The 15,245-nt window shown below is 26.8% G+C and overlaps 1 protein-coding gene across 2 annotated transcripts in view; it reads left to right on the top strand.

Annotated features, from left to right (window-relative positions):
- The first annotated feature begins 1,508 nt into the window (after positions 1–1,508).
- Positions 1,509–15,245, top strand: part of atcayb (ATCAY kinesin light chain interacting caytaxin b) — a 30,827-nt gene continuing 17,090 nt past the window's right edge. Inside the window, exons 1-7 of one of the 2 annotated variants that reach the window (XM_073849563.1) lie at positions 1,509–2,150; positions 4,414–4,508; positions 8,262–8,308; positions 10,468–10,695; positions 10,801–10,950; positions 12,432–12,534; positions 15,011–15,142. In XM_073849563.1, coding sequence (XP_073705664.1) covers positions 4,432–4,508; positions 8,262–8,308; positions 10,468–10,695; positions 10,801–10,950; positions 12,432–12,534; positions 15,011–15,142 — 737 coding nt within the window. In that variant the 5' untranslated portion in view covers positions 1,509–2,150; positions 4,414–4,431. The remainder of the gene's footprint in view (positions 2,151–4,413; positions 4,509–8,261; positions 8,309–10,467; positions 10,696–10,800; positions 10,951–12,431; positions 12,535–15,010; positions 15,143–15,245) is intronic. The other variant, XM_073849562.1, reaches the window with a different exon arrangement.

The raw sequence follows: 15,245 nt of genomic DNA, 5'->3' as shown, positions 1-15,245 counted from the left end.
TCAAATAGATGTATCTCGGCCAAATGTTGTCCTATTCTAACAAACCATATATCAATAGAAAGCTTATTTATTGAGCTTCATATGATGTATATATCTAAGTTTTGTAAAAATTAACCTTATGACTGGTTTTGTGGTCCAGGGTCACATATTAGTAACAAAAACTACAAGAAAATAATAATTATTGTTATTTTAATTGTTCTAATATTATTATAGTAGTATAACTGATGTTAAATAAAGAATATTATTTATTGTATTAATAATAAAAACAACATTTTTTACATTTTATATATAAAATTATTTTTATTATATTATTAAATTATTGTTTTTTCATACATTTTAAAATAGAATTATATTAATAACAATACAACAGCAAGATTTATTTTTAATTAGTATTTTTATTATACTATATTTATAATTACTATAAAACACTATCGTATATATAGTACATAGTAATACAACAAGACAATAATTGTTATTTTAATTGCTGTAATATTATTGTAGTAGTATAACTGGTATTAAATAAAAAATAAATTAACATTATGTATTATACATTTTACGTATACAAGTTTTATTTTAATTATAATAATGTTATAATTTTTCATACTTTTCAAATATAAATATAATATACTATTATTAAATATAATATACTTATATATTATGATTATAGTAGTAACAAATACAAAAACAAAATAATAATTATTGTTATTTTAATTGTTGTAATATTATTGTAGTAGTATAAATTATTTAAATATTAATAATAATGTCTTTTAATAATTGTAATTAGAATGTTGTTTATATTTTTAGTCATTTTAATTATTATTATATCAATTTTAGTAATTATTATATCGTCAACAACAACTAGCATAACAATAATAATAATAATAATAATAATACATTTTAATTTATGAATAACTAGTATTAAATTTACCAATAAAATAAAAATTATTTATGAAAAGAAACATTTTATATATCAATTTTAACTATTATTATGTCAACAACTACTATCATAATAATAATAAAAATAAAATTACATTTAATAAAATTTGAAATGTAATTTATAATAAAATGTAAAAAAAAAAAAATTAAATCAATTTTATTAACTCTTTCATTCCATTTTTTAATTTAAAAATGTAAAAATTAATGTCTTTGCTATTTTTGCACATTGTCTGTCTTGTATACTTGTATGTTGTTCTTTTTAATAATCTGTGTTGTCTTGTCACTGTCATTCTGTTGCACTGTGGAGCTTCTGTCACTACAACAAATTCCTAGTATGTGTAAACATACCTGGCAATAAAGCTCATTCTGATTCTGATATCACCTGTTGTGTAAAAAAAAAAAATTCAAGACTAATTTGGTGGCCTATATAGACTGCAAATGTCATATTTTATGCACTAAGCACGTACATGCACCAGCACAAAGCCTGCGAGCACAACTGTGATATACAAGCCTCCTGAGTACTAAACAGATGACATCATCACACAGAGCCTCAGCCAATCAGAGTGCAGCAGGAAGCACAACTCCACCAATCACAGGAGGCCAAGGGAGGAACCTGTGTTTACAGACGCGGCCCAGAGCGCTGAGCAGCTGTGAGAGAGAGAGAGAGGGAGGAACGCACAGAGGAGAGATTGTGCCGGGATGGAGAGACAGGGATGCTGTTGCTAGGGAACAGCGAGGAGACGTCCATCTTTTGCAGCTTGTTCCAGATACAGCAAGGTTGGGAAAGGTTTGCCTTTCATAAAGGAGAGAAATAAATGCACCATGTATTAGAGAGAAGAACGGGAAGAAGGGGAGGAGACGCCAGGTGATGTGACGTAATCTGGAGCGGGATTATGTGCTGCTCTGGGATGAATTATAATACACATCTGATATCTGCTCAAAGATAATCTGTATGTTGTCATTTCTGGATGATAATGGCCATGCACTGATCTTGAGACGCTGGAAGGGAAATCACACCCACCCCAGACGCCTCTCTTTGTCTGAGGAACCACAGACGGGACCAGATTCACCCGACAGACAGATAAACAGACAAACTGAGAGTCAGATCTGAAGCTCCTCCAGTGCTATGGATTTAATGGAGAGCTGAGAAATCAACAGGCCTGAAGGTGAAACACAGACAAACCAACGCCTGCTCAGAGAAACTCCCTTCTGTTGTGAGTATTTGACCAGATGAGCCATGAAATGCTGTTTGCAAGCCGCTTTAATTCCACAGTGTGATGTGTTTCTGAGTAAACAGGACATTTGGGAAGATAAATATTGAGATTTCCATGAGGAATTGATTGGATGCTGTGAAAGGAGTTTGACAGGTGGATGGAGGAAGGGTTAAATAGGTGATGACAACCAAAAATGAAAGTGTTTCAGATATGCAGCTGCAGTTAATAAAATTTGTATAACATGCACCAGTGTTATTTTAGTGTTATTGTGATTAGCTTTTAAATATATGTATAGTTTTTATGTTTGTATTTTTGTTTTATTTCAGTTTAGTTGTGTCTTTGCAATTTTTTATTATTTATTGTTTTTATGATTTTTTTTAAATCATTTTAAACTAAATAAAAAATTCTTTATATATATATATATATATATATATATATATATATATATATATATATATATATATATATATATATGTATTTTATTTATTTATTTATTTTTCATTTTAATGAAAGTTAAGAATAAAGTTCTAGTTAAAATCATAGTAATTTTGTTGTGTTTTGGTAATGTATAGATATATTTCCTAAATATGTCTATATAGCTTTTATTTATTTTATTTGAGTTGCTTTAGTACATCAATTTAAAATAAATAAAATGGTAAATGTTGCTTTGGCAACTGCTTGAAATAAAATAAGTAAGATTTTTTTATCATTTGATTTTTTAATATTGTGAGTATAATTTTATATTTTTTATTTTCTATTTTTATTTGTATATAAAATATAAGTTAAAAAAAATATATATTTTTTTCTTTAGTTAAATTGTGTTAATTTTGTTGTGTTTTTGTAATTTTGTAATTGTGTTTTTATATATATATTTTTTAAATATGTCTATATGGTTTTATTACTTTAATTTTATTTTTTTTAGTACATAAATGAAAAAAATTAAAAGGGTAAATGTTGCTTTGGCAACTGCTTAAAATAAAATAAGTAAAAAAATGTATATTTTTCTTTTTTAATATTGTGAATTTATTTTTATTGCATTTTCCATTTTCATTTGAATAGTTAAAGATTTAGTAATTTTGTTGTGTTTTTGTTATTTTATAATTTTTTTAATATGTCTCTGATTTTTATAAATTATTTATTCAAGTGTTAGATATTTTGGTAACACTTTACAATAAGGTTCTTTAGTTAACATTAGTTAACCACATTAGTTAACATGAACTAATAATGAACTGCACTTATACAGCATTTATTAATCTTTGTTAATGGTAATTTCAACATTTACTAATGCATTATTAAAATCTTGTTAACATTAGTTAATGCAGTGTGAACTAACATGAACAAACAATGAACAACTGTATTTCCATTAACTAATGTTAATAAAGATTAGTAAATACAGTAACAAATGTATCGCTCATGGTTAGTTCATGTTAGTTAATACATTAACTAATGTTTAACTAATGAACCTTATTGTAAAGTGTTACCGATATTTTAGTACATCAATTTAAACTAAATTAAAATATACATTTTTTTTATATTGTATTTTTGATATATATATATAATATATATATATATATATATATATATATAAAAAAAATTTTTCTTCATTTTAATCATTTTAAAATTGTAGTAATTTTGTTGTGTTTTTGTTATGTTTATATATTTTTAAAATATGTCTATATAGGTTTTATTAATTTAATTTTAGTTATTTTAGTACATCAATTTAAAATAGATAAAAATGGGAAATGTTACTTTGGCAGCTGCTTTAAATTAAATTAGTTTAAGTTTTTTTTTTTTTTTACTTTTTGTTTTTGCATTTTTTTATTTTTAAGATAAAGTTTTAGTAATTTTGTTGTGTTACTATATATAATTTCTATGACATTTTTTGTTTTAGTTTTATTTACTTTAGTATTTTTTTTTTGTATTTAAAACAAATGAAAATAAGACCAAGAACATAGTTAATAGTCAATTTTGGTGTCATGTTGACTTGATTTGTGATTTGTAATTTTTTTTTTTTTACTTTTTAGTGATGTTTAGGAAGAGTGTTGCAATAATAAACACATCACTATTACTTAAAGCTCAAAATCCTTCAATCTAAATATTAAGTTTTGGCATGTAACTCATGCCACATTTAATCCTCAAATAACTGTTGAGGAGAGTGACTATTAGCTCATTCAAGAGAAATAACTTAGAAAATAATATAATTTTATTTTTGTCTATATAGCCACCGTTAAATGTGCTGATGTTCTGTGATTGTGTTGATCAGTGTTATCGGGAGCAGAGGATGGGAACCACTGAAGCCACTTTACGCATGGAGAACATGGAGGTGAAAGATGAGTGGCAGGATGACGATTTCCCACGGTAAGACCTTCAGCTCATAGAGAGTGAGAAAAAAAACACTGATACAATGTTTAGAATAGATTATTTCAGATTATTTTCATTATTTCTGAAGGATCATGTGACACTAAAGACTGGAGTAATTTGCTGAATGCTGAAAATTCAGCTTTAATCATTTTAATCATCATTTTAATATATATTCACATAGAAAACAGTTATTTTAAATTGTAATAATATTTCATAATTTTACAGATTTTACTGTATTTTTGATCAAATTAATGCAGCCTTGGTGAGCAGAAAAGATGTCTTTCAAAAACATTATAATTACCCCAAACTTTTGACTGAATATGTACACAATCCGTACTGCTTTTGATCTATATGTTGATACTGTTTATATTTATTTATAATATTAAAATAATGCTTCATGTGTAACTGTTTTTATACAATCATGCATATATATATATATATATATATATATATATATATATTTATTTATTTATAATATTTGTACATAATATTGAAATAATGCTTCACATGGTAACTTTATATGAAATTTAATATATATTAAATAATATTAATCAATTATAATATTTAAGTATATTAATAAAAGCATTTAAATATTATAATTGATTAATCTATTTAAATAATATTAATCAGTTATAATATTTAATTATATGAATAAAAGCATTTAAATATAATCGATTAATATTATTTAATATATATTAATCAGTTATAATATTTAAATATATGAATAAAAGCATTTAAATATTATAATTGATTAATATATTACATAATATTAATCAATTATAATATTTAAATGCTTTTATTCATATATTTATAATATAAATAAATAATATTAAAATCATGCTTCAACATGGTAACTGTTTTTAGATAATAATTTATACACTTATTTAGAATATTAACAAATAATATTAAAATAGTGCTTCACATGTAGCTGTTTTAATTTTCATTATTTTATTGAACTATCATGTGACACTGAAGACTGGAGTAATTTGCTGAATGCTGAAAATTCAAGTTTAATCACAGAAATAAATTACATTTTAACATATGTTCACATAGAAAACAGTTATTTTAAATTGTAATAATAATTAATAATTTCTGATCAAATAAATGCAGAAAAGATGTCTTTCAAAAACATTATAATTACCCCAAACTTTTGACTGAATATGTACACAATCCGTACTGCTATTGATCTATTGATACTATTTTGTTATAATGATTTTACTTGCTAATAAACAGATTTGCACCCTGTATATACGACACCAGGGATGTAAACACATGCACATGTACGGCACCCATGGGGCTTGTTGTTTTCCTCTACAGACGTCTTTGATTTCTGATCGATAATGTCAGATCAATATTAGAGCTCAGAGAGATGTGTGTGTTATCTAGCTGCACCTGAAGGAGAAATGAAGGTGAATGTTGGCATAAACAGTCCAAAGGCAGCATGTGGGTCAACATACATGAAGACATAAAGAGCACAGCCTTACATCATAATGCATTGCCATTTATGGGCAAATATGAGGTCATCAGTGTTGCCATGACAATGAGGGTAGTGAGAGACACAGAGTGCTGAATAATTGATTATGCACTAGTGCATTTTATCACGTTAAACCACGCTGAACTAAATCTTGTTGAACTTGGCTTTTAAATGATCATGTACTGTATTAGAAACTGTTTGTTCATTTATTTATTCATTTTTATGAATAATATTTAAATAAATGCTTTATTTATTAACTGGGTTTATTTATATATTTATTTATAATATTAATAAATAATAAAATCATGATTTACGTGGTAACTTTTAACGAGTTATGTATAAATATTTAAATATACATTTATATATAATAATATTACTAAACAATATTAAAATAATGCTTCACATGGTAATTGATTTTGTGGAATTTAATATATATTAAATCATATTAATCAGTAATAATATTTAAATAAATGGTTCATGATTTTATTATTATATTTATTTATAATATTAATAATATTAAAATAATGCTTCACATGGTAACTGTTTTATGGAATTATGTATGTATGTTTTAAATATATATTTATTTATAATATTTGTAAATAATATTGAAATAATTAATTACATGGTAACAGTTTTTTTATGGAAATTAATATATATTAAATAATGTTAATCAATGTTAAATGGTTCATGTGGCAACTGGTTTTATGAATATATTTATATATTTTTTTATTTGAATATTTTTATAATATTATATTTATATAATAATACTTATTTATAATATTAATAAATAATATAAAAATAATGCTTCACTTGTAACTGTTTTAGACAATTATGCATATATATATATATATATATATATATTTTTTTTATATATATATATTTAAAATATTTGTAAATAATATTAAAATAATGCTTCAAATTGTAACTCTGTATGAAATGTAATATATATTAAATAATATTAATTAATTATAAACATTTAAATAAATGCTTTTATTAACATATTTATAATATTAATAAATAATATTAAAATCATGCTTCAACATGGTAACTGTTTTAGACAATTATTTATATATATTTTTATATATTTATTTTAATATTAATATTATATATTATTATTATTAAAGTAATGCTTCACATGTAACTTTTTTATACAATTATGTGTATATATTTTTTGCATATATATTCATAGTATTAATAAATAAAAGAATGATTCACATGTTTTTTATGCAATTATGTATTTTTTTAATATACATTTATTTACAATATTAGTTACTAATATTAAAATAATGCTTCACATGGTATGCAATTTTTATGCAATTATGTATATTTTTTAATATACATTTATTTATAATATTAGTAAATAATATTAAAATAATGCTTCACATGGTATGCAATTTTATGCATTTATTTATAATATTAGTAAATACCATTAAAGTAATGCTTCAATTATTTTGAAGCAATTATTTATATATTTTGCAATTATTTATATATTTGTATGTATATTTATTTATAGTATTAATAAATAATGTGGTAATTTTTAGGCAATTATAAATTATATATAGATTACCATATTAATATACCATATATAAAAGGTATTTGAAACAATATCATACTACAGCGTTGCATGTGCAAAAAATAGTACTTTTATATCAGTGTCAAACATTAAAACGTACTCCATGATAGTGGTTTACACAGATAATGGATGCAGAAGACAGTCTCTATATAAGCATGAACTGCTGAACTGTCTAAACTGAGTTCAGTAACCCTCATTATTGCATTGCCCTCTCTTATTAACCAGCATGTCCTCTGACAGTGCACAGACTGCTGGGTAATTACACACGACAGTAGTCAGCATGAGATACACAATCACTGTGATCATAACGCCAGAGAATGACAGGTTAATTGTCTGCTTCACTCCTGCTGAAACATGTTTAGAAGCCGCTTTTGTTCACGATTCGACACTCAAAGCTGTAATTTGTTAACCGTTGCTGTTCTGTGGTAAAGTTGATATATTTATCACAGAGACTTGACTATGCATGACTTTTCACTTGACGAGTAAGCAACCACTTAAATGGCACCATTAATAACACTAGCAGTAAATCAATACAATTACTCAACAGCCAGTTAAGCACAATTATTATTGTGGTTCACTAAATGAAAGTGTGGTGTGTCATTATTGTGAATTGAACAAGAGGCTGTAATGACAGAGGGAGTGTCGTTGTGTGTATTTTGGTGTGTCGTGCTTGTCTGTTTAATTTCTCTGGCTTGATTTCCAGGCCTCTTCCTGAAGACGGTGATTTAGACGGACTCACTGACAACACGGGTAAGTTCATCTCAGTTCATGCGTTTCTCACTATGGACAAGACTGTAATTATGAAATCATTATAGACATATTGCTTAAATAGTGTAAAATGTTGATAAAATATTGTAATTGAGAAAAATAATTGACAGATTTTATTGGTTGAAGAAGAAATGGTCCGACAACATGCAAGTACAGAAATTAGGACAAAAGTATTGTAATTTCCCTACTGTAGAATAAGGTAAAATAATATACCAGTGAAATACTCATTTTATTTCATTTGTTTTATTTACTATTGACTAATTTATTTACTCATTTATTTTACAGTGAAATTGTTTTACAATATATGGCTATTACTGTCATAGGAATAATAATATAAAACTATTATTAGGGATGCACGATATTTATCGGACAGATAAATTATCGACCGATATGGGTAAAAATTACGTCATTTTTATTGCTCCGATAAATAAATGAAACCCGATCCGATAAAGTACTCTTGCTGGTAAATCAATCAATCAGTCTGGCTATGATAAGCTGTTTCTCCAACTTGGCAGTGCTTTCAATGTTATCAAGGGAAAGGATGAAGCTGGTTGGTTGGTTAATGTCACATGACCTGCGTTGGGCTTGCGGCATTCTGAACAGTTGAGATGTTTTTTTTTTTTTATATCCATTCTGATGTTTTATTCCCTGCCTTGTCCGATTTGACTGCTGCACACATTCATTATATGTGACCCTGGACCACAAAACCAGTCATAAGGTTAAATTTCAATATATAAGCTTTCTATTGATGTATGGTTTGTTAGGATAAGACAATATTTGGCCGAGATACAGCTATTTGAAAATCTTGAATCTGAGGGTGCAAAAAAATCTAAATACTGAGAAAATCACTTTTAAAATTCTCCAAATTAAGTTCTTAACAATGCATATTACCAATCAAAAATTACATTTTGATATATTTATAGTAGGAATTTTACAAAAAAATCTTCATGAAACATGATTTTTAAATTAAATTTCCTAATGATTTTTGGCATAAAAGAAAAATCTATAATTTTGACCCATACAATGTATTTTTTGCTATTGCTACAAACATACCCCAGCGACTTAAGACTGGTTTTGTGCTCCAGGGTCACATTTGATCAATAAGAATGGACTACACGTAAGCTTTACCATGGATATTTGCACATCTTACTTTACACCATGATGCACTTTTCAGGTTGACAAAATGTCAAAACATTTTATTTAAAATAGAATTGTGGTGCCTTACACAAAAAAAAAAAAAAACATTTTTGAAGAGTCAGGACTGATGTTTGCTATGATTGTTAGACCCAGATATATAATATAAATTTCATTAGTTTTATCTTAGATTTTGTATTCTCCTGGGTGAACAAAATTATCATATAAAAATATGAACGTATTGGGTATCAGTATCGGTATCGGCATCGACCACAAGAAGGACTTAATTATCGGCTATCGGTATCGGTTAAAATTTTTCATATCGTGCATCCCTAATTATTATTATTATTATATTCTAATTAGTTTGGCTTCCAAATTGTGTAATTTAGACTGAGACACTAAATTACAACTAAAAAGAGGACAGAGTTCCCTTTAAACTTTAATTACAAGTCAAGTCACCCGCTTTGCACACTGAACCTGTGTTGGAGTTCTTAATTTTGAACTCTCAAAGTGCACCAGACGGACGAATTTAACTTTAAAATGTACAAAATTTTCTCACGGGGGGCATGCCCCCGGACCCCCCTAGAGAGACTGAGGTCCACCCACCACAGTCTCAAAAAAAATCCTGTGGGAAACACTGATCACTGAATAAAAAGAAAAAAACTAAATGAAGAAAAGAAATACAAATAGTAACTAAAACTTTGAAAGTAAAGTGAAAAACTATACAAATAAAAACTTAAAAGTATGAATAAATACTATAATATTATATTAATGATTCTAAAAATGCACTGCTGTCTTCTGGTTGAAAAATGTTTATATATATATATATATATATATATATATATATATATATATATATATATATATAAAAGATTAAAGGAGTTCATCAAGTTGATATTGAAGTTGTCAAGTAAGTGTGAGGTTTTTTTTAGACGTCTGACAGCTTCTTTTTATAAATGTGTTTAATTTCTCAGCTTCTTTTTAAACATTTGTGATTTTCGTCTCAGCTCATCATGCCGCTCTGACGGCGGATCATGTGGAATCGGTCCGACAGAAGCGGCGCACACTGATCGCTCCAGATATCAACCTGTCGCTGGATAAAAGCGAAGGCTCGCTGCTTTCTGACGACTTCCTGGAAACACCAGACGACCTGGATATAAATGTGGATGACATCGACACGCCGGACGACGACTCTCTTGGATCCATCAACAACGGCAACGAGCTGGAATGGGAAGGTCAGTCAGAGGTCAAAGGTCATGTGGGTTTGACTGGAAAACAGGATGCGTTACAAAACCAAAATCTAATTTGCCAGATTAAATACAGACTGTCTTGTTTATCAGACGACACGCCAGTGGCCAGCGCGAAGGGTCCGGGTGGAGATGGAGGCGATGGTACGGGTCGTCTCTGGAGGACAGTGATCATCGGCGATCAGGAGCACAGGATAGACATGCAGGTCATCAGGCCGTACCTGCGCGTCGTCACGCATGGAGGTCAGTCGATGATGATGATAATTAATAATATTTCATAGAAATAATAGTTTTATAGAAATAATAATATTTTATAGAGATAATAGTTTTTAGTAAAAAAAATCTATAATTTATATAAATATTTAATAATAGTGTATTTGGTATTGAGAAAGGTGTATGTTATATTTTTTAATTATTACTTTATATTTAATTATTATTGAAATAATTAGTATATATTTTTGAAAATATAAAAATTACATAATAGTTAATAAAAATAATAGTTTTTTATGGAAATAAAATTTTATGTCAATAATAGTACTACTTAATATTAGTATTTGGTATAAAAATAAAATATATATATCATTTTATATTTAATATATTATTTCAAATGTATAAATATAGAAATGTCATAATAGTTAATAAAAATGTTTTTATATAAGTCATATTTGATATCAATAATAGGAGTATTAATATATAATAATAGTAGTATTTAATAATAAATACTTTTATATTTATTAATTACAATAATTATGTGTGTGTGTGTGTGTATGTGTATATATATATATATATATATATATATATATATATATATATATACACACACACACACACACACACACACAAATAACAATAGTTATAATAAAAATAATAGTTTTTATATAAATAATATTTTATATCAGTAATAGTAGTATTTAATACTATTATTTGGTATTGAGAAAGGTGTGTGTTGGTTATGTTAGATTTATTTATTTTAAAAATTATTATAAATAAAAAAAAAATATATAAATTACATGATAGTTCATAAAAAATAATAGTTTATGTAAATAATAGTATTTAATAATATTAATTGGTATTAAGAAAGGTGTGTGTTGGTGAAAAACAAAACAAAATGCCTACTAATAAAAAATAATTTATTTATTAATTATTAAAATTAAAATAAAACACAAAAAAATGTTACATTATGTAATAAATATGTAAAAATATATAATTTTATATTTAATTATTAATATAATTATTATATATAAATATAAAAAAGATGTAATAGTTACTAAAATAATATTATATAAATAATATTTTATATCAATAATAGTAGTATTTAATAATAGTATTTGGTATTGAGAAAGTTGTGTGTTGGTGGGAAAAAAACAATAAAATTACTACTAATAAAATATAATTATACATTATTATAAGTATTTTAATTATATATTAAAATATATAAACATAAAAATGGTTAACAAAACTAATAGCTTTTATATAAATAATGCTTATTCTATTGTTTTATTTATAAAAATAAATATATATATGTGTGTGTGTGTGTGTGTGTGTGTGTGTGTGTGTGTGTGTGTGTGTGTGTGTATTAGATATAAATATAATGACAAATGAAAAATTTCTTGTTTGTTAGCACATTGCATGTGGACTTAAGAGAAAATACACCATCATGTTCCAAGGCCGTTTTCCACAAACAGTGGGATCAGTGAACATGGAAACACTGTTTCTGTTAACAGGTTATTACGGTGAAGGACTGAACGCCATCATCGTGTTTGCTGCCTGCTATCTGCCCGACAGCGGCTGCGCAGACTACAATTACATCATGGAGAACCTCTTCCTGTAAGACACAAACACTCACTTCAGTCAAACTTTGGTTTATGTAGCAACAACTACAGACCAGTGTGCATTTATAGATTATGGAAGGATTATCTGTCTTAAACAGGGTTGTGCTACCCTGGAAATCCAGAGATCTCGCGAGAGCACAATTTGAATTGTCTCTGCAAGACACTCTGGCCTCGAGCAATGATGCATGTTACTGCAATACGTAAGCAATTCTGGGAACCAATCAAATCGGTGTATCTGATGTAGGCGGGCCAGAGGCGAGCTAAGCTGATGACGACAGCGCTGCGACGTACGGAATCATTTAGTAAACATTGAAAGAGATCTATTCTACAGATGAAAATCAGTTGTTTGAAACGGCTTTGGCCGCTACAAAAGAGGAACAGAAAGCCGCGCTCGAATCGTTCCTTTGCAAGAAGGACGTTTTTGCTGTTTTGCGGACTGGATACGGCAAGAGTTTAATCTATCAGTTAGCTTCGCTGGTAGTTAAGCGTATGGGGCGACCATGAAGGGGAACAGATCAGAACTGGGCAATGCCAGATAGCATTCGGCAGTCTCGAGTCCTGGCTGTTAAAAAAGAAGTGGCTATAAATGTTATCGAACAAGGTCTACCGGGACAACCTGATCGGGATTGTGGTGGATGAGGTCCATCTCATTTACAAATGGTAAGAGTCACTTGGTAAACTTACTGTAACGAAAAACTGAACTATTCAATAGTAATACAGTAGCCTAACTTGAACAGGACGATATGTCTCGCTGGTGAATGAAACGCTAGCGTCTATCCACATATTAGTTGATAGTTAATGAATAGTTTGATCGGACCTAATTGTTTTATGAGGTTGATTCGGCTGTCGTAATTAATAGTTATTCATCTTGTCACATTGTTTATGTTATAATATTGAAATCCACTCTTATATGTTCACCGTCGCTCTGGATACGTCACACCATAATCTTAATAGATTAGGGTCTGGATTTTTCCAGGCTAGGGTTGTGCAGCATTTAGAAGTGAACTAAAATGCCAATTTAACTTCTGAATTTGAATCAAGTTAGCAAACAGATACAGAATCATAATTCAAATTTAATTGTAAGGAAGTAGAATTAAAATAGAATGTTAAAGAGATTCATATAACTGCTGTACATAACATTTTTATTATCTTGATTTATTATTATTATTAAGAAAAATAATTTAATGTACTTCAGAGTAAAAAAAAACATTTTTCATCACATCACATTGAATTTATTTAAACAGATATATATGTCTGTTGTTTTAGTATCAATTGAATTTAAAAATTTGGTTAAAATTTGTCACTTTGTTTTGTGTTTTTGTCATTTTTATTAGTTTTATTTCTATATGTCTATATAGTTACTATTCATTTTATTTGTTTTAGTTTTATAAGTATGTTAGGTTAAACTAATTTAAATGAGAAATGTAGGTTTTTTAAATATTTTAAGTTTATTTTATTTCAAGTAACGTTATATTTATATAAATTTATATATTTATATTTTAGTGTTTTTATTTTATTTTGTTAAATTAAATTTTGTTTAATTTTAGTTAATTATAATAACTATTCTACATACATAAAAAAACTTTATTTCAATTCGTTTTTTTGTTTTATTTGACTTTTTTCAATATAATTTCATAGCATAACATTTATAATAATCAGAAATGATAGCATTAGTATTTTATATTTACTAAAATAATTATTGTATTAAAAATATAAATTATAGATTAATAAACAATGATTTAAATAAAATAAAGTATAAAACCTTCCATTTCAATTACTTTTTTCATTTAATGTTATAATTTATAATTTTATAATATAATTTCATTACATATCATACCATTTACAATTAAATTAACAATTTTCATTTAGTTTGTTGAAGTACTAAAATGACTGAAATATCATTGAATAAAAATAAAAAACTAAATAAATACAAATAATAAAAATTAAATAGACATTTAAAATCACTAAAACTTTCAAATTAAAATTAAAAACAATAAAAATAAAAAAATAAAAGTATGAATGAATACTATAACAGTATATTAATGATACTAAAAATTCACTGCTTTCTTTTGATTAGTGTTTTTTTTTTTTAATAAAAGGTTAAAGAAATTAGTTGATATTGAAGTCGTCAGAAATTGAGTTTTCAACATTCCTGAGCACCAAATCAGCATATTAAATGTGATGCTGAAAATTTAGATTTGATCACAGGAATAAATTACATTTTATAATATATTCACATAGAAAACATCTATTTTAAATTGTAATAATATTTCACATTTTCACAGTTTTTACTGCATTTTTAATCAAACAAATGAAGCCTTGGTGAGCAGAAGAGTCTTTTGAACTGATTTTATAGACTATTTTTACAACAGAGTTTTGAAAATGCAGCTATTTTACAGGTTTGCACTTCCTGTCTCATCAAATACACATATTTTCTGGAGTTTTATCTGAATGCTTTATTGTCTCTGCAGGTATGTGATCAGTAGTTTGGAGCTGCTGGTGGCTGAAGATTACATGATCATCTATCTAAACGGAGCCACTCCGCGCAGGAGGATGCCGGGCATCAGCTGGCTCAAAAGATGCTACCAGATGATCGAACGACGGTATGACCAATGAGAACCCATATATTACAAAAAAATCCTCTGTGTTTATACTCTATGAGATGGGACACTAATGTTAGTTGTGACCAGATCTCTTCCTGTTGCT

Source organism: Garra rufa, chromosome 10 (genome assembly GCF_049309525.1).
Source record: "Garra rufa chromosome 10, GarRuf1.0, whole genome shotgun sequence".
In the NCBI taxonomy this organism is placed as follows: Eukaryota; Metazoa; Chordata; class Actinopteri; order Cypriniformes; family Cyprinidae; genus Garra; species Garra rufa.
This window is presented reverse-complemented; position numbering and strand designations above follow the sequence as displayed.